Source organism: Meleagris gallopavo, chromosome 5 (genome assembly GCF_905368555.1).
Source record: "Meleagris gallopavo chromosome 5, MGAL_WU_HG_1.1, whole genome shotgun sequence".
Lineage (NCBI taxonomy): Eukaryota > Metazoa > Chordata > Aves > Galliformes > Phasianidae > Meleagris > Meleagris gallopavo.
The window spans coordinates 49,182,432-49,208,491 of NC_139408.1; the positions used below are offsets into that span (position 1 = coordinate 49,182,432).

Genomic DNA, 26,060 nt, shown 5'->3' on the forward strand with positions numbered 1-26,060 from the left:
TTCAAAGAAGATCAACTGCCATCTGTACATCAGCAAAATGGTAACATAATTGTGTTTTTAAAAATCTCTTTGCCATTGTTGGCTCGTCTTCTTTGTACGGTAGAAGATGGGTACTGTTGTGGTTTAACCTAGCAGCAGCTCAGCACCATACAGCCATATGTTCATTCCCTGCTCCTAGTGGGAGGATTGGGGAGGGAAAAAGAAAGTGGAACTCATGGGTTGAGATAAAAACTATTTACTAAGACAAAAAAGGAAGAACAAAATAATATTAATGGTGATGATAATGAAGATAATAGTAATGATAGGTATGTACATACAGATATGTGTGTGTGTAGTGTATGTGTGTGTATATTATATATAAGCCAAGTGGTGTACAATACAGTTGCTCACCACTGGCTGACCAGTGCCCAAGCAGCTACAGCCTCCTGGCCAACTTTCCCCAACTACAGTATAGTTCCACATAATACTGTATAGTGAGGAGTATCCCTTTGACTGGTTTAGGTTAGTTGTCCTGGTTCTGTCCTTTCCCAGCTCTGTGCACCTCCAGAAACATCTCCTTTTTTCCCCATAGATTTCTTCTGGAATAGATATTTATAAAAACTGGGGAAGTTAAATATGTCTAGTTTTTAAAAGAACATAGATTGCAAAACTAAAAACTGAGAATATTTTTGTAAGGTGAGAATTAAGTTCACTTGTGGAAGCTTGACACTTGATATAATTACATTCAGTACTGTTGGTTGAAATTGATTTTTTTTTTCTGCATTCAGAGCTGAGAATGAGAGTTGGACCTTATATTTTACACAGATGACAATTCTACTGGAACAAGCTATATGAACTGCTTAGACCTGTGTTGTTTCTCCCCTTTACTATTCAGTCTCAAGCCTATTAGACTTGCTTTACTTTCCTATCATATTTAAGTACACTCCAGAGGAATCGACCATGAAACTACAAGAGAATCTTTCTGCCCTCAGTGTGGTGACTGGATGTCAGTTGCCTGCAGTAGCAATTGGGCTGGGAACAGAACAATATCTTTTCAAATTGCTAACTGCAGAGTTTGCAAACTGTTCTTGACTATGTGTGACATGAATGTGTTTCCCCATGATCTGTAATAGCTTGGGATGAGTCTCAGGGTGATGAGAAAACAATGTATGTTTAATGTAAATATAACATAAACTCAGTAAGATTTTGAGGTCCTGCTTCAAATCAGAGACTTCAATGGTTCTTCAGAGTACATTCTAAGAAATTTTACTATTAAAGGTGTTATTTAAAAAATTACTTGTTACTGAGTCCACCATAAGCGATTACAGTAAGATGCCACTTTCGTGAGAAGAACTTGTCTGTGTGAGACCTAATAACTCTGTGTCAAAAATACAGGAAGCACTGAGAATGGTTAATGACCAGATGTGGGATTGTGTCTGGATAACCTACTTTTATTTTTGCTAATTGATTGTTTGACACCACTGAAAAGGGTGACAATAAGCTTGCAAAGATTTTGCTTAGATAAAACTGAATTCATGATGAAAAGCTTGAATATCTGTGTCAGACTTTGGGGTCACTGTGTGAGGATTCTTAGCTGTCTGTAAATTCATAACTTCCGCATTATGATTCTTCTTCCATCCAAAAACTGACAATAATACATTTTCCTAAGGAGAGTATGCTTCCTTTGCTTTTACATGCAAACAGTGGTAATAGTCTGTATTTTTGTCAATCTAATACATTTTGGTGTAGGATTTGATACCTTAATCACTAGTTTTCTGCTATGAGCTCACAGAATCTTTCAGTGAACTTAAAATGCTTTTCACACATTAGATTCTAAAGGGTGTGGATTTCCTTCCATAGAACTTAGACAGCATTGTAACACATACTGTCAGTTATCAGACCTGGATTAGTACTTAGAGGTTAAATTCAGATAGCAAAATGTACTCCTCAATATGAATGTGCATGCCAGAAAGAAAGAGAATTACAGTACTACTGCAGGAGGAATGTGGTGGTTTCAGGACAGATAATTGAGAGAAAACTGTTCCATAAAAGCAGCCTTTAAAAGTTGCTAAGTTCTAGCAATGGCTTCATGAATTGATTATATGGATTTTAAGGTAAAAGAAATTTAATGACTTCTGTATGTTTTAAGGGACCTGTCTACATCTCTCTGTGTTAGGACTCATTACACCAAATTTGGCATAATAATCCATCATGTTCAGCATCCTGGTATTGCCAGTGATGAGTGTAGAAGTTACTCTAAAAGGTGAAGTCTTTTTTTTTTTTCTTATGTGTGGATGGCTGTGCCATTCTCTTCACCTTTATGATTGCCAGTTACTCGTCTGTATATGAGTTTTTACTTATGTGCATTTTTTATAAGTGTGTACATGAGATTTTTTTTGCTTGCTTCGGTTAACATACTGCTTAGGCCAAGTTAAGGCAGTAAAATTAGGCAATGATTTCTACAAGTTGTCTATTTAATAGTAGCAATAAATTTTTTAAATAAAAAAGTTTTCCTTTTTTGTTTTCATCTTCATTTTATTTTCTATTTGCTCTGATAAGAGCACTCTTTAAAATTCTAGTGATCATGTCGTGTTCAATTCCCCCTCTGGCTCCGGTCTCTATTCTTGCTTCAAGTATCCTTGGCAAATGTGTGGTTAGGTCTTCTCTTTAAACAATATATTTATTGTGGATGGTGGATGAATTCAGTTATTTAACCTTAATCACAAATTTCCTTTTTAAAAGATAGGAGAGAGTTTCTAAAATGGATTTAATGTTATTCTCCAGAGTGGATGCAAGAATTTCTTTCCCTTCTTCCTCAAGGAACTGGCTGACTGGTTTTTCAGATTCTCCTTTTGTTTGTAAGCAAATATATGGTGGGAAATGAAATGTTTCTATTAAACCCTTTATGAGTTCCATTTCTCATATATGTTATAGTGAAGTTGGACTTCCTGTCCTCAGAGCAGGAACTTGCATCTTAGAATGTGGACAAATGCCTAAGTATGTTCAGTAAATATAAATAGTAAATTTGGTAATTTTGATGAAAAGCATGTGTTACAGGTTCTCTTGTTCACTAAAGGGATGTGTGATGTAATTTAGCTTGGCTTTTGAAGAAAACAGGGCTTCATGAGCTAGTTCTGTTGTAGACTGATCTGTCAGAAGCATGGACATTTCCCTAAATGGGTTTGGTAGAAGTCTCATGAGAATTGTTAGCTTTGTAGAATACTGACCATCTGATTGCTGCTTTCCATCTCAGGAAAGGGTGGGCAGCATCTGTACTGTGTCTATAAAAGTGAGCATTGATATAAATGTTTGCCAGTTGATATGTCAGGGGTTATTGAAGAGAGCTCAGAGGAGGCCAAGGAAATGCTGAATCTGTAGTGTTGTGAGAAATAAGAAAATTCAAAGCTCGGATAAATGAGACTTGTCTCGGTAGCTTCCAGAATACTTTCTCTGATGATGATGATGTGGATGATATAGTAATTTTTTTTTTTGTGAAACATGTAGGTCAATATTAAGTTTAAAATTAATAATATATAGGAAATAAGGTTTGTATTTGATAACCAGATCGTTCCAGTAGTTAAAGCAGTTTTCGCTGCTACTTTTCACATGAAAATGAAGTGACATACTCAGTTACACGCATGAGTAATTTTTGAGTGTTATTTCTGGTTATGTAGGTAGGGGTTTTTTGTTTAATTTGATACTTAGTATGGAATGAGAGATTTTACCAGGAGCAAAAATGTAGTATTTGTGGTTCAGCTTAGCTATTAGGATGGCTTTATTTGTTTAAATACAGAGAATGCAGGCTGTCAGATTACAGAGTTTGTCATTCAGAGCTGTTCATGTCAAGCTTCGCTTGGACTGCTGAGCAGAAGGGAAGAGAGAATGTGTGTCATGTTCTCTGTGTAATGCCTACTCACTTGAAACTTTTCTCTAGCATTGCACAAAATGGGCCGCCAGAAAAACAGGGAACATAACCATGGCAGCAGAACATATCTGTGAAGCTGTAAAAATGCAGCATATTTGCCTTTTCAGTTTTTTTTTATTCTCCTATCCCCTGAAGTTTCATCCTTCAGAGTCAAGGATGTCAGCACTAAAAACTCAGGGAATTTTGGCACACTGACCCACATTTCATAAGGACTCAAATCTGATAAATTTTGAGAAGACTGTGAGGTTCTGTTGTGTTATCAAGGGGATGTAAATTAATCCTTTATGATATGTTTGCTTAAGTACATCTGTGGGAATTTGACCTTAGAGGAAATTGGGCTTTGCAGCTTGCATCTCACGTTAGGTAAAAAGACAGATGTTTGGGGAAGCCATTTGACCAAAAGATAAAGGACACAATGATACTAATTCATTGTAAATTTTCCTAAATTTCAGTGGCATAGACAGGAGAGTTTCAGGTCTGTGCCTTCACTGAGAGATGCCATACCTTGATTTGAGCACTGAGTTTCATGTTCTTTTGGTCAAAGTTTTAAAATACAAAAGAGTTCCATTTCTTATGGAACAAATTTATTGCACTTTTGAGTTTTTAACTCATTCCACTTGATATTCTCAAAAAAAAAAAAAAGAGGGTTTGAGGTAGGGGAAGGGGAGAAAGTACAAGTCAATACCTTACACAGCCCAGCTTTTCTTTCTTTATAGCAAGAGCCTGAGACTCTCTCATCTAGAAAAGGCTGACGTTTCTTCTGTTAACAGTCTCAGGAAGTGGGAGTTCCAAGTCTCATCATCCCTGGTTTTTCTTGAAAGACAGTTGACTATTGCAAGTTTTCACCTTTTTCAAAGGAAGGTTGGAGGTTGCTAGTTGATTGATGTCTATACTTTTAGAATATCTTTATACAACCTATCTCAGTTTTCCTTTTCATTCTGTGAAAGAGTAATTAGTATGTTATTCATAGTCAAAATCAGACCTGCATCTCTGATGTGAAGGAATACTCTGAGGAAAAAGAGCATGAGGATGACATTTCCCTCATGGGAATATGATGTAATTCTTGCAGATTTAGCTGATGCAGTTTGATACTGCCTCCCACTGTCTGCTCTGCCATCTGTCAGATGTGAGAAGGCAGGACAGCACTTACGTATGCTCCTAAGCCTGCCAGTTAGTAGGTAATGTTACAGCATTATTTTAAACTGTGAATGGAGCTGATAAATGATAAGCAGTCACAATGTGAACAGGGAAACAGGGAAGCATGCCTGCATGCTGCTTTTCCCAGAGTCCCACCACGGATGGGTGGAGTGGATTCCTCTGCAAAACAACATTTTGAAATAGATCTAGCTTGATCTGTCAGAGCATCTTGAAATTATGGTTTAATAAACTTTGATATTACTTAAAAACAAAAGAACAATTAAAGAAAACCACCTTATAACGCACTGAGAAGAGGAAAAAGATGTGCGTTTGGCTCCAGTATCATCTGAAAATTTGATAATTGCAGACTGATAGTATGCTATGAAGAACAGAATTTTAGTGTAATACGTGGGTAGACTTGTTAGATTGTAAATAAACTCAAACTTGCAGGATTTAGTTTTTTTTCTTAAACTGAATTGCATTAGACACTTATTGAAAGTGTAGGAACAACTCAGCTGATGAAGTAAATTATTTTGCATCCTCAGGACTTTCAGTTCAGTGCGATATCCAGTGGAGCAATCTTTCTTGTCTCTGGTTGTGGAAATACTCTACTGGCATGTTTGCTGAACCAAGTATTGGTGTTCTTGAAAAGACTGTTAATGCTTCTGCTGTTCTTGATGATGTAGCCTTTTGCAAATAATTTTTTTCTTGAGAGATCTGTTGTCCTGTTGTGTCTTCTGTGGTCAGACTTAAGATATGTATTCTCAGATTTCCTGTTAATACTTGCAAAACGCCTCCTCCAATCTGTTGCAACCATCAGATATCAGTAATAGTTTATAAGTAATCTCTTCCACTATTTGTGGTACGCACTTAGAATGGAGTGTATGTATGCCTTGTGCTGATGTTCCATGCAGCCAGCTGCAGCTGATTTGGTAAATCATTTTGTGTATGTCATAGTCCTCCATTCAGCATAGCTAACATTCTCATTGTGAACAGGTGTCTACCCAAATTTATTTTAAAATATCTTAATATTTTTATAATGAACAAAATGATTTAATTTGTGCGTTTTAATGCAGAGATCTATGCAGCCTTAAAAAGCTTAAGATGCTTAGAATACTGAGGCATCTGTCTAAAAGAATCAGCCTGAGGCAGTAGAGGTGGTTTAGGACCATAATTTGAATTCATCTATACATTCAAAAATTAGTTGAGACTGCTGCTGCTTTGATACCAAATAAGCAAGCAACAAAACAGAATAAGAAAGACTCTCTTGGATGCACTTACTAATAGACTGCTAAATAGATTGCGTTTTTCTATTTGCTCATCAATTTAGTTGTTTCTTACAACATCTGCCCTACCTAATAATCTGGATTATAAGTGGAATTGAGGAATTAGTCTCTTTCAGTACTGACAGTCATAGCTGTCTTTATATTTACAGATGAAGGCTCTTTCTGGTTTTCTTACTGGCATGCACAGAAACCTGTTCCCTCCAACTTGCTCAGTAAAAGTTAAGATCAGTAACTCCTCAGAGGTGTAAGAATAACCATTGAGTCACAAGCTAGTTAGTCCTTTCCTGTGCACAAAGAAACTGGCTGTCATTTTAGGAGAACTGAGTGTAGTGCAGACTTGTTAAATCTGTACTAAACTATTGTAAGAAAGATCACTCTTGAGAATGTGTGCTAAAAATCATGTGATCCTTTTTTGCCAACAAATGTGCTTTACTTTCATTTATGATTGTGTATTTCATATATTAATGTACTTGTGATTGTATCTGATTATGTGCATTTTACTACATAACAAAAAAAATTCAACATGCACTCAGTGGTGAGGTAAAATACCTAGAAGAGGACACCTTAAAGAAATACTCCCTGCCAAAATTTGTTGCAAAATTATTAAACTGGAAGTAACTAGATTATTAATGCACAATTGACACAAGCACAGTCAGCACCCACCTTCCCTCTAGAACATTTCTGACCTTGAGATGTAAGAGGTTCTCTAAAATTTGCCCTTTGGCTTTTTTTCCCTTCTAAGACTTCTAAGGGTTTTTTCTTTGTACTAGGGACTTTGAAACCCAGTTCATTTTTAAGGGTGTTGTGGTCCCTGCTGTGGTTTGTGCATGTGTGCATCTAGGCAAGCACTTGGAGGCACAGAAATGATTTATATCTGTGTTTACAAACACACTGAGAGATCTTTGTAGTCTGCTGTACTTCCTTGAGGATGCTGAACTGCATGGTTAGATGGGTGTGGGTTAAGAGAAGTGCCACTAAGAGAGGAAGGTTGGAATTTGGTTTTGAAGTGTTTTCACATCCATATGCCTATGGTGTGAAATGAAACTGGTAATAATTTACACAACAGTATCAGGTAATTTTTGTTTTGTGTCTCTGGCTCTGACTTTTACTTTCGAAGGTTACAAATTCTTTAATGTTTTATAAATGTTTTATAAATGTTTGCTTGAGTGTTTAAAATGTGCATGTTTGTGCGTGTGTGAAGAGACAAAGTAAGACATCCTGCCAATAAGTTTGTACTTTAAAGAGTAACATGGAAAAAGTGTTCTCCAAGTTTAAAATCTTAAAAGAAAAATAAATGTACTTCATTTTTCTCTAAATTACTGAGTTACATAGTTTGCATTTTTCTGCAGATATTAAGTAAGTTGGTTGTGCTAAGACTTCTCAGTCAAAATCATCTTTGAAATCATTCACTTACTTCAAAGTTCTTAAAGGAATATGTGATTTCAGTTTGCAGTTAATATGTTTCGAACATTACCACCATCTTCCAATCCAACTGGAGCAGAGTTTGATCCAGAGGAAGATGAACCAACTTTAGAAGCTGCATGGCCTCATCTGCAGGTACTTTATGAAGCACAGGATGTCATCATCTAACAGAACTTTGACATTAAATTCATTCTTTATTGATTCAAAGTCATACAGGTTCTGTCTGTCTCCCTAGATCACTTAATCTCTCTACAGTATTTAAAATATGTCTTGAATTACTGATGATTTCGATGAATGTCAGTGTTTTGGAGGCTGAAGGTTTGCTGTTTCTTGTGGTACGGATGTAATTGCTGGGATTTTAGATGAGCTTCAGTTTGTCACTGGATTTTTTTGATCTGACTGACTCAGTTCTGGCTTTGAGAGGTGCTGTGACAAACATAGAACAGTTTTTAAAACGTACTTCTGGGCATGTTGAATATTAGATTGTCGTATGAGGAGAGTCTAGCAGTGGAGCTCAGTAGAATTTCAATGCAATTTAAAGAACATAACTTATACTGAATAAAAACATACTTCATGGGGAGGCCAGAAGCAAAGCTTTCTTTGTGCGTTATGTAAATAAATGTGTGTTGTACAAATATAAACAGTGCAATTTTGGGCAACTAATTAATAATTTTGGTAATATTCTGGTCATAAAATGCTTTTTTTGCTTATAAGACTAATGGTATTTTTTCGTTGGACTTTTTTTCAGCTTGTTTATGAATTTTTCTTAAGGTTTTTAGAATCTCCAGATTTCCAACCTAATATAGCTAAGAAATATATTGATCAGAAGTTTGTATTACAGGTAAGGTAAAAATAACTTTTGACTTCAAGCTCTATATCCATATTCTCTTGCAGTGCATTACATTCAATAAAGTATATCTTCTCTTTTCCCTCTTTGCAGCTTTTAGAGCTCTTTGACAGTGAAGATCCCCGTGAAAGAGATTTTCTTAAAACAACTCTTCACAGAATATATGGGAAATTCTTAGGCCTGAGAGCTTACATCCGAAAACAAATTAATAATATATTTTATAGGTATGTCAGTATCTTTGTCTTATGGGATATTTGGTCAGATAAACAGCTAAATATGCTTCAAGGTACTATTAGCAGTCTTCAAATCTTAGTTACTTCGTACCTAATACTACTAACAGTACTTGATGCTAACCTGAGAGATTTTAATTAGAGTAGCCTTGCACGCAGCATATATTTGGCAGCCAATTTTTGAATTATGTTATTTGATTGGGTGGTTTGATGTCTTTATCTGAGACCTTTTTCTTGTTGAGTAGTAGTATTCATACTGTAATAGCAATTGATTTCTTTGAAATGCAGAAATTGCAACTCTAATGGAGTGACAGAGAATTTGATTGGAGGAGCGTATTTATTGGCTCTTCTTTCCTCAGACCTAAGATGTTCTGTTTGGGGTTGGTGGAAACTTTAGTTGTTGTAGAATACGCTGTAGTTTTTATACCCAGTCACCCAATCAAAAGATGTGACACGAAGAAAATTTAATTTGCAGCCTTTCCAAAGGGGATTAGAAGTCTGTTTTAATTGCCTGTCATCAGGTGTGAAAGCAAGATTATGGTGCCTTTTTTGATCTTCTAGATTTTGTACACTTCTCTTTTCTACGCATCATTATAATACTATGTATCAGTTTTTACACATCTTCCAACACGTTTCCCTTTTTTTCATCATGATTTTCTAACCAAAATGAACTTCTTTAAGAAAATAGCAAAAAGCTTCTGCATACTGGCTACTGTTTTATGAATGGCAACCAGAAGTACCAGCTGTAAAGGGAGTTTCACTTCTCAGTTTGTGGTAGCAAGTGAGCCTTTAGAAGAAATGCAAAGGGGCTACTTTAAAATAACTAGTAAGCCTTCACTCTCCTGCAGACAACAGCTCTTGACTGGCTAGAGCCAGTATCTCCCAGGGAAAAAATACGTGTGTGTCTTTCAAATAAACTGGTAAACTTATTTCTATTGCATAGGTTGTGTTAATTTTTTCAGAAATGCATGGCTTTGTAAAATATCTGAACCAAGCAGTACAACAGTATCACAGCCTACTATATAATCTGTTTCTCAACTGTGTTTTTACTTGCTGCTTCATGTTCTTTACTTTCAGCAGTAATGGAAGTAAAGACTTCAAACGCTATTCTGGTGGGTGGCTTTTAAAACACTTAGAAACATTCCAGTTATGTTGACTTTGTAATAGTTTCACAATCTTGGTAATAGTTCTCCATGGTTTTTGTTCAATCTGAAATTTATATGACAGAAGCACCGTAGAAGTGACCTTTCTCTACCAAATGTTAGGTTGGAAAGTTTAAGGAGAAGAATGAACAAAATGCCTCACTCATAGCTCTTAAGTATTGCAGAAATAAGTAGAAATTTTTTGCTTTCAGAGGTAAACTTATGAATATGAGTACCAGGGAGGAAGGTTATTTAAGCTTCTGTATTGAATTAGTGCATTGTGCATGACAAATTCTTAAAGAATGTGTAGAATTTTTCAAAATGTTTCCTTTTCATATACTTTTTTCCTCTAAATCTTCCTACATGATCTTAGTAAGAAGCAGAAATATCTTATCTTTGTCCTGCAATCACTGTCCAGAATTACATAAATTCTGTCCCCGTGGCATGTTGATCTTTTTTTCTAAAGTAAAATATGTATATAAATTAAGTTAGTATGTTCCTGCTTATGTTGGTGGTTTTTAAGATTTTCGTATCATTGCATTTAATTTTGCTTGAAATTGTTGTCCTAAATTATACCAAGTGGATCTTTAAGGAGAAAAGAACGTCATGTCTAACATTCTGGGTTAAAAGCAGCTGTAGTATGTAGAAGTTTTCAAATAGAAAATAATTTTCTACTAAGTGAAATTAATAATATTTTCTAGTAAGTGAAAAAAAAATCATTATTTTCAAAATACCTGAAGTTGTACATGGAACTTTCTTGACAAATTTATGCTTAAGCAATTGAGAAGACCATAAGAGAGATGATTGCCTGGTAAATTACAGTGTTCTTTCAGAAGAAAATGCACGAAAATGTGATTACTTCTGTTTATTACTGAGCCTTTTGTGTGTACAGGAGTCTAATACCAAATAGCTTTTTAGCTCCATAAGTAGTAACTGTTCGAACACTTTGTGCTTGCATGTGCTGTAGAAGGTTGAGTCATGGCATTTGATTGTGCCAGATGTTCTGTTATTTTAATATTTAAAGTGTTGTTTGCTGTGTTTTGCATTATTGAAATGACAAAGTATGATTGTTAAAAAAAAAAAAAAAAAGCTGAAATGCATGCACTGTTGTTAAATGGGAGTGAAAAGAGCAAGCGTGAAGGTTGAAGGCAGCTTAATGTGCTTATGGAGTGTGCATATCTTCTGGAGAACAGGACCTTCAAGAACACAATGTGCCACTACATTTAGAAAAGTTTCTAAGACTGCTTAACTGTTTTTATGGACTCCACAAAGTTTGTTTTTTGCTGTGTGACTTAAACCTGAGAGGTCAAAACTCTGCATTGTTAGATGGTCATCTCAGTGGTAAATGTATTTCTCTGTTCAGCAGAAACTGAGTAAGACTTTTCATTTTTTTTAGGTTTATTTATGAAACAGAACATCACAATGGCATAGCAGAATTACTGGAAATACTGGGAAGGTAAGATGTAGGTTTTGTTGAATTAAAATGTCTTGATAGTCAAAGGAGACTTTAAATATTCAGTTGGGGATTGCCAATGGTTATGAGACAAGATGAAAATAGCTTCCTAGCATGTGGAGAAATTTAACTTTGAATTTTGTATAAGAGTACAGAAACAGGGCAAAAACTTCAACTGCACTGCAGCATTTTTGGGATGTGATAATTTTTTTTTATCATTTAAGTTTCATTTTCTACATTAATATCCTTGTAATAAAGATAAGCTGCAGTAAGCTGTAATTAACATGTAATTAGTTGTAATTTGTTTAAAAATTCCTCTAACTTCACTAAATGTATAGCAGGTAAGCACGGAAAGGGTGGGTTATAAATCCTCAGAAACCTTCTGTTAATTTCCTTAAAGTAAACTTCAGTGATGTGTCTGACAGCCCTTGAATCTAAGTTGCACAACGTGAAGCTGCTAGCCTAGTCAAAGCTGGAGTTGTTATCAGTTGACTTCTCATCCAGAGATGCAAGTGTTTTAAAGTATATATATGTAAATACACCTTAAAGGCATTATTAGTTGTATTTTACAGGGTTTTTATGTAATAAGTTATAAGTTTCATGGGACTTAACTTTAGCAATTAGAAATTTGCCTGTAAAATTGTAAAAATTTTTTCTTAGATTTTTTAATCAAGTTTTTAGTAGCCAAATTAGACTTCTGTGCTGTAGCTGTTCTGTATTGATTATTATTCTGGTTTCATACAAGAGTTTCATACAAGAGGTTGACAAAGAGCTCCTTATGAAAAGGCAGAAAAGGCAGCTCTAATAACTCTTAATTTCTCAACAATATGTGTCTGTTAGAATCCTGTAACATTAGCATCAAATCTCTGCAATGACTGCCAAGGGGAGTTGTCTAAAAGTGTTTTAACAATCCATGTATGTTTTCACTTATCTGTTGTCCTGGATTGATCTCTTCAGTGTCCAGTGTCTGGTCGCTCTTTAATGCAAGGAAGATGCTGATTGCAGTATTTATTCAAAGCTTTGTTCATACTGAATAGTTCATAACAAAAGTTGGAATCTGAAATGCTGACATAGTCAGATGTCATGTAAATGCCCTGTTGATGCCCCATCCCTGGAGGTGTTCAGGGCCAGGTTGGATGGAGCCCTGGGCAGCCTGGTCTAGTATTAAATGTGGAGGTTGGTGGCCCTGCCTGTGGCAGAAGGGTTGGAGATTCATGATCATGATTGAGGTGTCTTCCAACCCTGTGATTCTGTGAAAAGAGGAACTTAGGACCTCTGAAATACTTGGGCGAGGGATGGGCAGGTGCTGATTTGTCTGTTCTGTAAAGTTGTATTCTTTAAAGAGCTTGATAAAAAAAACTCTGGCACGTGTTGAATCTGTATTTTTTTTCTGCTGCATTGTGTTTTACAAGAGATCTTAATAAAAAAAAAAAAAAAAAAAAAGCTATGATATCAAGGATTTTTGTATGTGCTGTGCAGTAGTGAATATTGGAATATTGTGAATAATTGCTATTTTTTTCCCTGACAGCATAATTAATGGATTTGCCTTACCATTAAAAGAAGAGCACAAAATATTCTTACTGAAGGTTTTGTTACCACTGCACAAAGTGAAATCACTCAGTGTTTACCATCCACAGGTAAGATTTGTTTGGTGGTTTTTTGTTTTTTGTTTTTTTTTTTTTAGTTTACAAGAAGTGCAGAGGTCTCCTATGATGACCACCTTCTCTTCTACTCTACCTGACTGAGATGATCTGATCTTTTATCTGTTTCCCTTACTTGACAAGCTAATCATTCTAAACCTTTGCATGACTTGCATTCCTATCAGCAAAAGGTAGGTGTAGGCATGCCCGTCTTTATGACATGTCCTACTGAATGAAATGAGAAGGCACTTGGAATGGAACTAATATGTGAAGAACCTGAGTAAAACCACAAAAATCACATTGAAACAGTAGCAGTTATTAAGAAATGCTGGACAGTGAAGTCCAGTTGTACATGAGGGAACCTAATTTCTATATTTAATTTAAATTTACTTTAGAATAGTGAAGATTACCAGACATAGTAATCATTTTACATTCCTCAAATGTCCTAGGCAAATTCTTGTTAGCAGTCATTAAAAACAAGAAAGGAAATGACCTAATCAACTGAACTTCCATGCATGAACAAACATTAGAAAACAGTGGCTCGATTGAACTTAAGATGTACAGCGAGTCTCTCATTTAAAATTTCTGTTTTGATGGGATTGCTGGCACTTAGAGTGAAAATGATACAATAGTTGACTATCTAGGCACAGATGCAAAGTAATCATTCTCAGAAGTGAAGTTGATAAATATTTTTAAATCTAGTCAGATCTTTGTATCTGCTTGAAATTGGTGCTCATAGTTTATTTTTTCTTATATAGAAAATCCTAAGTCTCAAAACTGTTCAGTGTATTTTTTTTTACTAACTTTGGTGATGAAGTTGAAAATATTTTTAAATCAGTATGGGATGTTGTTAGGAAGTAGAAAATACTTTAGAAAACAGAATTATGACTTTCAATTTTGTTTGAAAAGAGGAACTGAGTTGAAATATGAAATACAAGGCTTTTCAGCCTGTATAATGCTCTAGGGAGACCTGAAGGGGGGCTGTGGGAAAGAAGAGGACAGACTTTTTAGCAGGATCTGTTGTGATAAGACATGGGGAAGTGGTTTCAAACTAAAATGGGAGATTGAGATTGGATATAAACCCAGGGTTTTTTTCAATAATAAGGGTAATAAAGCACTGAAATGGCTTGCCCAGAGATGTGGTGTGTGCCTTCTCCCAGGTGTGACATTCAGAGTCAGGCTGGATGGGGCTCCGAGTTCTTTTTTTTTTTAATATGTGTGTGGTCCGTGTAGAGAGAGAGAGAAGGCATTTCAGGTCTTGTGAAGTGAGCAGCTTCTAGGCATGGACGTTTTCAGTGAAGACACTTCAGATCTTCTTTTGTAGCTATGTCAGCTAGAAATGATTTTTTAGGTTTTCACCTGAGCCTAGATAGAGCCCACTGAGAAACAAACTTTGCTGTTCTCCTGGTGGACTTTGTGAAGATGTGCTTCATACACAGTGCTTTCTTCATATTTATTATTTCCAAGGTATCTACAAGTTTTTTTTTCTTCATAACAAAGAGCTGAAATAAAGCGATAATTTGCAGATCATTTTCATCACCAAGAATAGGTGTAAATTCCTTCTTACCATGCATCTTATTTAGAAAATATTCTAACCATTTCCCCATAGGTAAGAGAGGAGAGTTTAACTTCCCTTGTAATGCAAATGGTACAATTGTGCAGGTTATTCCTTTTCCAGCAGGAGCTGATTCAACCTTTTCAATGCTGGCTTCTGAGTGGGCATTTGCTTCAGTGAAATTCTGAAATTTATTTTAAAGTGAGCAATTATTTTTGTATAAAGGTGAGCTTCTGGGACTTTTTTACTTTAGATTGTTTCTTTAATTAAAAATAACAAAGCAAAAACTATGTATAAAAAAGCAGAGCATTTGAGCAAAGATGTAATAGATGTATTAAGTATTGCGCTGCTTTGTGAAAAAGTCTGCTTTCATGTTGAATATTTCCTAGAGTATTAATAGTATAAGTTCTTCCTAATACTGTAAATTGGATCTTCCGAGAAAGTGAAAGCAGCATGTAAGTAGTGTTTCAGGTGATAACTTAGTGCAAACCTTCCATAACGTGAGGTTATTGTTATGCTTGTGTGTATCTTAGAGGATAACAGTGGGAAATATCTCCGAATTTAAAAGTGCTTTTTCTTCCTCGTTATTGGTATCTTTGTACACTGGAATCACACAAATCTCCTAATACATGCTAGAAAAAATCAGGTTGATTAACCTTATATTTTTATTTTCTTATTTTCTGATAACAGTGTATCAATTGTATTTAGTGATCCACTGAGTAATAGGAGAAGAATAAATCATAATGGGGTAACTTTCGGTCAGCCATTCTTCCTTTTCTGTGAGTTCTGTCTTTCTTGAGAGATTGTATTGAAAGTTCCTTCATATTATAACTAGGAGAGAAGATGAGAATAGAGTTGAGAAGTTTGGGAAAAATGATTAGAGCATATTTACTCTTCTGTTTAAATTGTCTTCCAAATCTTTGTAAAATTACAGGAGGACTGTTGTTTTATCTGAATTCAGTAATATTCTATGGTTAAGCTGCCGATTTCAGTGTGTTCTATTTCACAAGAAGTGTTAACAAAATATTTTCTTTGATTTTAGCTGGCATACTGTGTAGTTCAGTTTTTAGAGAAGGACAGCACGCTTACAGAACCAGTAAGTTTATTTTGCTTTTATTATATATTTTGGGGATACTAACGTCCTTTTTATCAGTGAACTGTTTAAGGACACTTGGAGAACGAAGTATTGATATGTAATTATTTTTATTAGGAAGAATCAAATATATAACCATTTCACATATCAAATGGATATCTTTCTCTGCAATGTTGCAAATGATTTAATACAGTTTTCAAGGTATATCTTTTAGGAGCAAAATTCTGCTTATTTTGTTCTGGCTGACTCTCCCTGAGATGGCTGATCCAAAAGCAGTTTAGTCAGATATTTACTTGCCTGAACTGTGCTCTGTTGTGAGGCTGATAATGTGCTGGCACGCAGATTTCTGGCACACATAGCTACATACTGATGCAAGACTTTTGAGTCAGATCCTGTTCTCCTTTAGAATCAGTTACTAACTTTGGAACATAAACAAAAACAGACTTTTGTCTGGCTGTGTACCTAGATGAATACTTTTAATTATCCGAAATTGTATATAGTGTTTTGCATCACTAGTCCAACACATTTAATTGCAACGTGGTGATCAGTGAATGAGTGCTTCTGCACTGAACCATATCTGATCACTGCTGTTATATGGGACAAATATTTGAGGGTGTTTTTTCTGTTCAACTATCAGACATGTTAATGAGATGTAAGTTGGTACAAGACAAAGTAATTACAAAAATTTTGTTCATTTTGCTTCTACAGGTTGTAATGGCATTGCTGAAATACTGGCCAAAGACTCACAGTCCAAAAGAAGTCATGTTTTTAAATGAACTAGAAGAAATTTTAGATGTTATTGAACCATCTGAATTTGTAAAAGTTATGGAGCCTCTTTTCAGACAGCTAGCCAAATGTGTGTCCAGTCCACACTTTCAGGTCTGTACTTTAAAAATGCACAATGCAGTGAGGATTATTACAAAGTGAATTTGCTATTATTCACCATACTTAGCTTTAGTTGTTACAGAAAGTCTTAACATTTATGGCAAAACTGGGAGATCCAAATGTTAGTCTTACTGTCTCTTTTCAAGTGTGCAGTACTAGAGTTTATTTTTGATGATACACTTAAAGATATTATTCTTAACAGCTTAAAATTGTGGTGTTTTCAAAAGTACCTGAAACTTAGCAGTATGTAGTGCTTTCATTCCACTTCTTGAAACAGATACACTTTCTTCGAGGAGAGCATTTCTTGGACTGCTTGAATGGTTTGAATCATGTCCTTGTTGAGGAAAAAGCAGTTTTCCTCTCTCCATTAGTTCCATGAGTAGCTTCTAGTTCATGCTACAAAAATTCGAATCTCATTTACAGCTTTTCTTACCTGTCATTTGTTTTTGCCAAATATTTGCTTTTGAAGAGATTGTTTGAAGAAGTGTTCCTTTTTTCTATGTCATCTTAGGTTGCAGAGCGCGCATTATACTACTGGAATAATGAGTACATTATGAGTTTAATTAGTGATAATGCAGCAAAGATTTTACCCATCATGTTTCCATCCCTATACCGGAATTCAAAGACACATTGGAACAAGTAAGAAACATTTGTACAAATAAAATTTTGTGCTTTTTTTGTCTAGTTTAGCCTTGAAAATAGCTCAAATCCTGTCTTTGGAAAGTTTTAAATGTGTTGAGCTCTTTATTATATGTGATTGGGGTTGCAGAGTAAAGAGAAGATTACTGTTGTCAAAATGTTAATTTTGAATATTATAAGCAATATAAGCCTATATAATTCTAAGCAAGTCTTTCTTCCATTAAACAAAAAAGTGTTTTAGTACATGTAATCCATGGCATTTTTATTAATGTGAGGAAAATCTGTTAATCTCTAATCTGGATATTTCTGAAGACTAACTGATTTTTTTTTTTATCTCTAACCTCTTTGCTCATTTGCATTTTTTCTGAATTCTAGTGGAATATGTTTTAGATTAGGTAATTTTATTTCCTTTTCTTTTCTTGGTTTTTTTTTTTTCCCCTTTGTGTTTTCTGTTTTCTTTCTCCATTGACTGTTTTCACTTTTTTCCCCCACAATAACATAGTACTTACACATGAAAACAGTTCTGGTCAGCTTCTTTCTGCAGCTGTTCCATTGTAAAGGGCCTCTTTGTTTCTGCTATGGTGCAACTGCTGGAATGATGAAAGCATCCACAGTCTAGTGCTGGCCATGAACTGAGGTCTGGTTAGCCAAGCATGCATACTGAATTACCTCTAAACACAGAAAAAGAAAGGAAGATAAAGTGATGTTAGTGATTGATAATTATCACTGGATGTAAGCAGTAACAAATAATGTACTTACAAATGAGATTTTGGTTCAGTGATGCAACTGCATATAGCAAACATGGATTGTTGTCAGCTATTTTTCTGGCTTTCCAAGACCGTGCATTCATTTCGTTTTGAGCAGAAGTGGTGCTACCCAGTACAACTGCACTCTCACTTGCAACTCACTTGTGTTACAAAGTAATCACTTAACTGATTGCTTGCTGTTTGGTTTTGATGATCAGCAGATTACACACTAGAATTTGTAAAATACTGTGTAAAAATAAGTGCTTCATAAGGCAGATATTTGTCACTGTTGTTTTCTGCATCACTTTTCTAACGCTTTTCCAAAGAGTCCTGGCATCATAATTGTGCTGAACTAAGTGCTGTTGCTGTGTGGCAGTTGCCAAAATGAATAATGTCTTCTCTGGGCTCCTTATAATCACACTGTCAGTTGCCAGTAAGTTACTTATTTCAAAAACTGTAACACTATCTTGCATTTTCTTTAACAACTTGAGCTTGGTGAAGGTCAGCTAGTCATTTCAAACCTAGTCCTCTTGGTATACACAGTATTAAGTGAAGTTCGTGAAAAGTATATGTGACAAGTAGTGCTATGGAGTAAGTAAAATGGTAACTTGTGCTAGCCCTTTGGAGGGTAAACTGAAACTTCTGTTAACTAGTGTTGTTTCCATTTGTTCTGAAATGATGTAATTTTCCAGTTATGTAGGCTATTGGCTTCTGTTCACCAGAAAAAATAGATTTCAAAGTTTAAAGTACTCTGAGTTTCAACCAGAAGTTTTACTTATAGGACAATACATGGCTTGATATACAATGCTCTGAAACTCTTCATGGAGATGAACCAAAAACTGTTCGATGACTGCACACAGCAATTTAAAGCAGAAAAACTGAAGTAAGTTTTCATGTCAGTGTCTGTCTGTTCTTGAATAATTTGTTCAGAGTGCTTTAGCTCTGAAAAACTATGTCTCTATTGGGAAGTTGTACCCACTTGATTACAGTACAACAGTCTCAAAATTCACTTGGTAAAACTTCTCATTACACATGAACTGTAGAATCTTCAGAATGGGGTACTTCTGTAGTCTTTGGCCCAATACTGCAGTGTATCACCTTCTTTCTTAAAACTAGTTTTGGAAAAAGACACTGCTAATCCTGGAGCCCACTGTTAATGATCTGCTGAAGAGTTTAGTTGACATCCTGTTTATTTTTTGCATGCTGTATTTACCCAATGTTATTTTCTCATGTTATCACTCAGTCCGTCCCAAAACACTTTTCCAGTATTTTTGACATTGCATTGTATGCGCACATGTGCCTGTTTTTCTAGAAATTGTCCAAGATAAAGTTGTCACTCTGTTATAATGCACTGTTTGCCAGAAGAATCCTGATGACTGTAATGTAGTCTTGCACAGGCCACTGAAAGAGAAGCTAGAATTTTTCTGCTAAATGCCCAAAAATGAAGCTAAGTTTTCTGCTCGTAAATTTACTTTTCATAAACCTGCTGTTCCTCTGGATCTCAAAATTATTTAATAGATCGGAAATAGAAGTCAAATGTGTGAATCATTTGGTGCTTACTTTAGAAACAGGGAGCATGATTAAGAAGCAGGTATTAAAAATAGCTGGATTTCAATTTGATTTTTAATTTCTAAGTGACCAAGAATTCCTTCAGACAATGTTTCAAATTCTGAACCTGTATTAAAACAATATTTTAGAAGTAATGTAAATTTCTAATGTAGATAATCTTACTTAAGTTTTGAAGCTGCTTATTATAATTCAAGTAGAAGTTAACTTGTAGTATTGCATACATTTTCTTATATGGACAAAAAGTGAATATTTATTTTTTTAAAAGAACAAAGACTCTGTAAATCTCTCTTCCCTTATAGCAAATGAGTAGAAGTCCTTTTATTAAATCAGAAATCAGTAGTTTCTCCTTTTTTGTTTGAATTTGTTGTTTTCGGTTGGAGTTGTTTTGTGACATTTTATTTGAATGTGAACTAAGGCAGACAAAGGTGACATCAGAACAAAACAAAATTCTTTACCACAATAGAGCTTAGATGGAATGGGAATTCTACCCCACTCTAAGCTTAACTTAATGAAGTGCTGCGGGCAAGTTGTGTGTAGGCTTGAATTATAATTGCTAGGTTTTAAGCCAGGATCAGGTACTCCATGTGTTGAAGCCTGCAAGTGTGTGTGTGTGTGTGTATATTTTTTTTTTTTAAGCACTGTTGATCTAAAAGCCTTTTTACAACTCTGCCACCTTTCAAAGAGTTTGTTCAAACCTATGCATGAAGCAGTTTATTAGGTTAGGGAAAACCAGTAACTTACATTTGAAAAAAATCAGGTATACAGAAAGAAACCTTACTTCTGAAGTATCATTTCTTGTGACTCCATTGAATGATTTATTGTGTTTTTTTGATTGTTGTGTTTTGTTTTGTTTCATGTCTCTGTTTGTGTGCAATTCAAAATATCTCTGGGTTTTTTCTCTTGTTTAAGCTATTACCCACGCCACTGAGATGGCAGTAAGAATCCATATAACGTAGTTCAATTTTTTTTTTTCCCTTTGAGTTATAATCCTTTTAACAGTATACAATTAGCAAAGATTGGCTCGTGTTAGCTGTTGCTTCATGAGAGGATTGGGTTTGTTTTTTTTTTTTTAATGCTGCTTTGGGATCATGACATTGATGCAACACAAATTGTAATGCCAACGTGCAATGGGTTCTTTGGGTGCTAAGCTGAAATGGGTGTTGCCAACCAATTTATTCTTGCGATTTTTCTTTTAATGTTAAAGAAAATACACAAGTTGTGATACAGGATTCACCAAGTTTCTTTTGCCATTTTTGCTTTGAAATTTTTTTCAGAGAGAAGCTAAAATTGAAGGAACGGGAAGAAGCATGGGTTAAAATAGAAAATCTAGCCAAATCAAATCCCCAGGTATTTAGAAAAGATTAACATAAGATGTTCATGTTTTAATACTTTAGTTTTGTTAAATATCAGTGGGGGAAACAGGTCTGACTGATCATGGAAATAAAACAATTTCATTAATTGTATTATGAAAGATATACAATAAAAGTACTTTAAAATTTGTAACCTTTCTCTTGTGCAAGTAGTTCTTTAATAAGAAAAAAGGTTTCTGAAAAATATGATGTGAAGTACTTTTTCCTTTTCTTATAATAGGAGATTTACTGTATTGCGGTTTGAAAAGTTATTGTGCAAAATTATGGAAAAGATAGAGATGCCATAATTGGTTTCTCTTTGAAAGCTGTTTTGCATACAATATATTACAAAAGAGATCTTTCTGCAAACTGTGAGTTATGTCAGTTTTCCTCTGTGTCAAATGGATTAAACTAAAATCGTACATTCTTGTCTACTGCATTTGTTCTCATATTTGCTATGGGTTAGTCTCCTGGTGAATGTGCACATCAGATTCTTACAGAAAAGGAAATGTCCTGTCAGGTATTTGTGAGCTGACATAATTAAAATATTGATAAAGAAAGTTTCCTTTAGAGTGCTTATCTTGAAATCATGGGAGAAGGCAATGATTCAGCCTGAATTGCCTGAATTTCCCCTCACCCACTCATTTCTTGGGGAATGCTGCTAATCTTTTTATTTATTCATTTTCTGAAAGATTCTTTTTCCTTATCTCAATCACACCGATTTGCTGTTGTAGGCAAAAAACAAAAACCCGTTTCTTTTACTTTTCAGCAAGTAGATTATTGCAGCAAGCAACTTACTGTACTGTGTCTGCAAGCGACTTACTGTACTGTGCCTTTGCAGCAGCTTAGCTTGAGTGGTAGAAGAGTGAACAATGATAAAAGGAAGCAGGATACTTTATGATCTCATTGGTGTTCTAAAACCAAGTATGGGGTCATATTTTTCCTAAGGAGAAGGAATTTCATAAATGTTTTTTCCTCTTACAGCATTTCTAAAGGAACAGTTACTAAACTGCTCAGATAAAAAATGTTAAAAATCAAACAGAGTATGCCTAACAATAGAAGAGTCAAATGAGTTTTAGAAAAACCTGTGCTTGAAAGAAGTGGTTGTCTTTCACTGACACAACATTCTCAAATGTCATCCAAAAGACTTGGTTCAAGAGTGCTTGATAGAGATGGTCATTTGCTGTCACAAATGGTGAACTGTGCCTGTCTAGATAAATGAATAGACACTTGGATAGTAAATTCTACAATTCTAAGTATAAAATTGCTAGCTTTCCCAATTAACTTTTTGAAATTCAGTGTACTTTCTGAAGCTGGGTAGCACAAACTGTATACCATATGTTCTGCATAGCCTGCTTGAAGAGAGGTGATAATGACAAGTGATTTAAAATATGATGGATTAATTTGAACACTGCAGTGTATATAATGGATTTTAGCAATTCCCCCTTCCATCCTGAATTTATTAAACTTCCTTAATTTAATTACTAACAGTTCTTGATGTTCAGAGCTATTCCTGACTTTGCATAACATAGTAGACTTTAAAATTTTAGATCTTGATATTACAACCCTTGCTGATTTTAGATACGAAAATATTTATGAAGACAAATAGATGAGAAAGTGTGCTTATAAATGAGTTTTTATTTAAAGACCACTTAAGCCTCACTGGAGTTAACTCAAACTTAACCTATGGATAAACTATTGAGATTACTGAACAGCAAGTTTTAGATACTATTGAGTGTTTTCACATAATCTTTTTAATCCCCAAAGCACTTGTCTGGCTGCTTTATTAAAACTTTCTGTCTTGTGTAAGTACTTAACTTTAAAGTTTTTTGTCTATGGTAACTTAATATTTACAACTGTATATTTTCTTCTATAAATACAAAATTACACCAGCAATAAAAATCATTGTTTGTGTTGTCACACTGTTTGTAAATCACTAGACAGAAATCACTAGACAGTGTATTAGGAAGTCTTCAGTTGCCGGAAATTGGCAAAATATGAATATGCTTTAAAATTAAGTCTCAGATAAAGGGTAATTTTTCAATGGGACATGTATGTCAGAATGGAAATACTGAAGTTCCATTTTTCTCCATCTTTCATGTACACTTAGGAAAAAAAGTTATTCCTTGGTACCTGGAAGCATAAGATGTTGAAGCTAATCTCCAATAATTACAGCGTTAAGGTGCTCTAAATCACTCTTAGTATTTAGTTACTGCTATTCAGAATGATTATTTTAACACTTTGCATTTTATTAGTACCCAACGTATAGTGACACGAGCTTGCTGAACAGTCCAGTTGCAATGGAAACAGATGGGCCTTTAATTGAAGATTTGCAGATGCTGAAAAAGACAGTGAAAGAAGAGGCTTGTCAGGTAAGGTTACGTGAAGATAATAAAGTACCCTTTACAAATTGAATTAACAAATGATAAATCTGGCAGTTGCTCTTAATTCTGAATTTTTTTTGTTAATTACAGAGATAAACTTGAGCTATATTTTCATCTCTTTAACTGTTGTGTCTTGCAATAAGGAACTTCATTAGAGCTGCTACTTTAAAGTGATAATAGAGCAGCAAGGAATATGGTGTTACATTTCTACTGTCTAAGGATCTGATGAAAACCTCTTGAGATATTCTACAAAAGATTTCATTTCCTTTCAACTTAGAAATTAGCTGAGTCATGACAGAAGCAATGCTTTTGCCCTAAGCAGAATTAAAAATGTATAAATCTCTTAACTATGTAACAGTTTTGTCTTTTAATAAGGAGAACTTAGAAAATAGTGAGATACTAGGGATTATATTTCTTTTATCTGTTATTCAGAATTTTGGCTAATGCCTACAGTGTTTTGACAAAACTTGTGAAGTGTCCACTATGTAAATTTTCTTGCCCACACACATAGGCTGTCTTTTCCAGTTCACTGTCTTTTAATGTTCCATTACCTGCAAAAAGGCAAAGAGACTCAAGGCCATTCTAGTCTTCTGTCTTTAGCTAACTATTAGTGATCTCCAGGTATTTTTTTAAATTAACTTAAGTGGAAGCAGAGTCCCGGCATTAGAACTAGAGCTTTGGAGAACTGTTTGAATTGGGAGCTAACGGAAGGTGATGGGGTGACAGGGAGTAAGCACTACAGTATCACTCAGGTATCTGGTAAAATATCAGTAGTCTGAGTACCTCTATATGCAGCACAGTTTAAGATCAGAGCAGTGATTTCAAGGTGAGTGATTGAGATCAGAGATAATTAATTTGTTTATTCTGTAAATTCTGTTAATTTGAATGAAAATATCAAAGAAGGAATTTAATTACAATAAATGTAACGTGGGCTTTACCTCCTTCATTACTTAAAATTCCATTAACTAAACGATTAAAATTATTCTGCAATACTATATTTCATCTATTCTAAGAAATATGTGATTTTTGGATTCAGTAGGTTGAAGTTAAACCTTTAAGTTATACTCTGTGATGGCTAGCTTTTAAACACACATTTCTGAAGTGGTTTGCAGTAAAAGCTAACGGAAAAGAAAAAAGTGGTAAAATTAAGTTTTGGAGTTGTTGAGAACTTTTAAGTGTTCTTTAACCATCTCCCCAGATGCATGCTTTCCTGCATTTCTCCATTAGAAAAGGGTGCAAGAAGTAAATGAAATGATTAAGAGCTCTAAACCCATTTTTCAAGGATAAAGATCCTGTCTTAACTGGGTGAATAGGACAGTTTGAAACTGGGGTTAAAAAAAAAAACAAATACAAAACCACAAACTTAAAGAAATCTCTGAGAAGTATGAAACCTGCAAGAAGATTGATCATTGACTTGTGATAAGAAAAGGATTGAGGGGCTGGGGGGTACTGTGGACAGCAGGCGAGGTATGCAGTGGCATTTGTCAGTGCACGCTGGAGAGAGACTTACTTATCCCCTTGCTCAAGTACCAAAGGAAACTGATGCTAAAACAAGCTAAACTGGTTTCCCAGGGAAAAAAAAGTCAGCATAAGGAGTTTTTTAAATCAAAAATAAAACATCAGAAGTAAGGAACAATGTAAAGATCTATACAGTGTCATTGAAAGTGAGGCTTTATGCAGAGTATTGATATTGAAGAAATGATAGAATGGCTGAAGAAAGTCTACCAGCAGCTGTTTTTCTCTCCCAGATTGTGAGCGTAGTGAATAGTCTGGTATGGTACAACTTCATCAGTGCCTTAACTTATTGAAAATGCTTGTTTAAAAAAAAAAAAAAAAAAGCAAAGTAAAGGCTGCTCGGTTTTATAAGGGCCATTAATTATTTTTAAGTATAGAATTCCTTTTATAAGGCTGTTCAGGGAACAAAGGTGGGGGAAAAATAAAAATTATTTTTCCCAATGAGAAGAATGAAAGAGCAGGATGTCAGATTTATCAGGAAAGAATTATAGCATTCACTACTTGTAAGGAATGTCTGAAATTACACAATTTGAGATTGCAGCTGTGTGGATTAACAGAAACTGTAAGGAGTGAAAAATTTCACTGCAGACCTAAGTGAGCTCAGATGTATGAGAAGTGTAACAGATTGGGAAGAGGAGTTGGGGACAAGGGGATGAAAAGAATATTTGCAGAAAGGAATTACTGCCTTGTGTTCGTTCATAGACTGAGTATAATTTAAAGAAAAAGAATAAACATTGATTAACAGACAAATTGGGGTAGATTAGAAGGACAGTGGCTGCAAGAAAATACCCCTGTGTAGTTGAAAAATATATTGTCAATACTATCTGGTTTTGATACATTCATAAAGTAATATGGGAGAATCTTATGTGTTCAGGTGTGTGAATAGTGCAAGTAAACAAGCATGGGAAAAGTTAAGATCATTTATCTTGGATCTAAAGATATACAAAATGAAAAATGGTAAGAGAGGTCAGAGTTTTACTTAAGGAGCAGTTATAACCAAGTGACTGTCACAGTAGTAATGTCACGATTGTTGGTAGCTCTAGTTTGTTAGGGTTTCTTAGTTTTTTGGGGGTTTTTGTGCAAAAAAAAAAAAAAAGAAACAAAAAAAAAGAGTTTCAAGACTTAAAACTGGACAGGTGGTGGCATAAAAAGGAGATGGTAAGAAGTTCTTTCCGTATGATTTTTCAATTTAATTCTAGAAAGTAAAGATGGATGTGCAAGGAATATTTTAATGTTCAGGAAGTAACATTTTTTGTCAAGTTTG

At 34.8% G+C, this 26,060-nt stretch overlaps 1 protein-coding gene across 2 annotated transcripts in view; it reads left to right on the top strand.

The window, feature by feature from the left end:
• PPP2R5C (protein phosphatase 2 regulatory subunit B'gamma) overlaps nucleotides 1-26,060 on the top strand; it is a 75,650-nt gene that overhangs the window by 46,624 nt on the left and 2,966 nt on the right. For both annotated transcript variants that reach the window (XM_085225646.1, XM_010711919.4), the window contains 11 exons: nucleotides 7,774-7,884; nucleotides 8,498-8,590; nucleotides 8,690-8,820; nucleotides 11,365-11,424; nucleotides 12,950-13,058; nucleotides 15,659-15,712; nucleotides 16,418-16,588; nucleotides 17,106-17,233; nucleotides 18,761-18,862; nucleotides 20,823-20,895; nucleotides 23,153-23,269. In XM_085225646.1, the coding sequence (XP_085081772.1) occupies nucleotides 7,774-7,884; nucleotides 8,498-8,590; nucleotides 8,690-8,820; nucleotides 11,365-11,424; nucleotides 12,950-13,058; nucleotides 15,659-15,712; nucleotides 16,418-16,588; nucleotides 17,106-17,233; nucleotides 18,761-18,862; nucleotides 20,823-20,895; nucleotides 23,153-23,269 (1,149 nt within the window). The remainder of the gene's footprint in view (nucleotides 1-7,773; nucleotides 7,885-8,497; nucleotides 8,591-8,689; nucleotides 8,821-11,364; nucleotides 11,425-12,949; nucleotides 13,059-15,658; nucleotides 15,713-16,417; nucleotides 16,589-17,105; nucleotides 17,234-18,760; nucleotides 18,863-20,822; nucleotides 20,896-23,152; nucleotides 23,270-26,060) is intronic.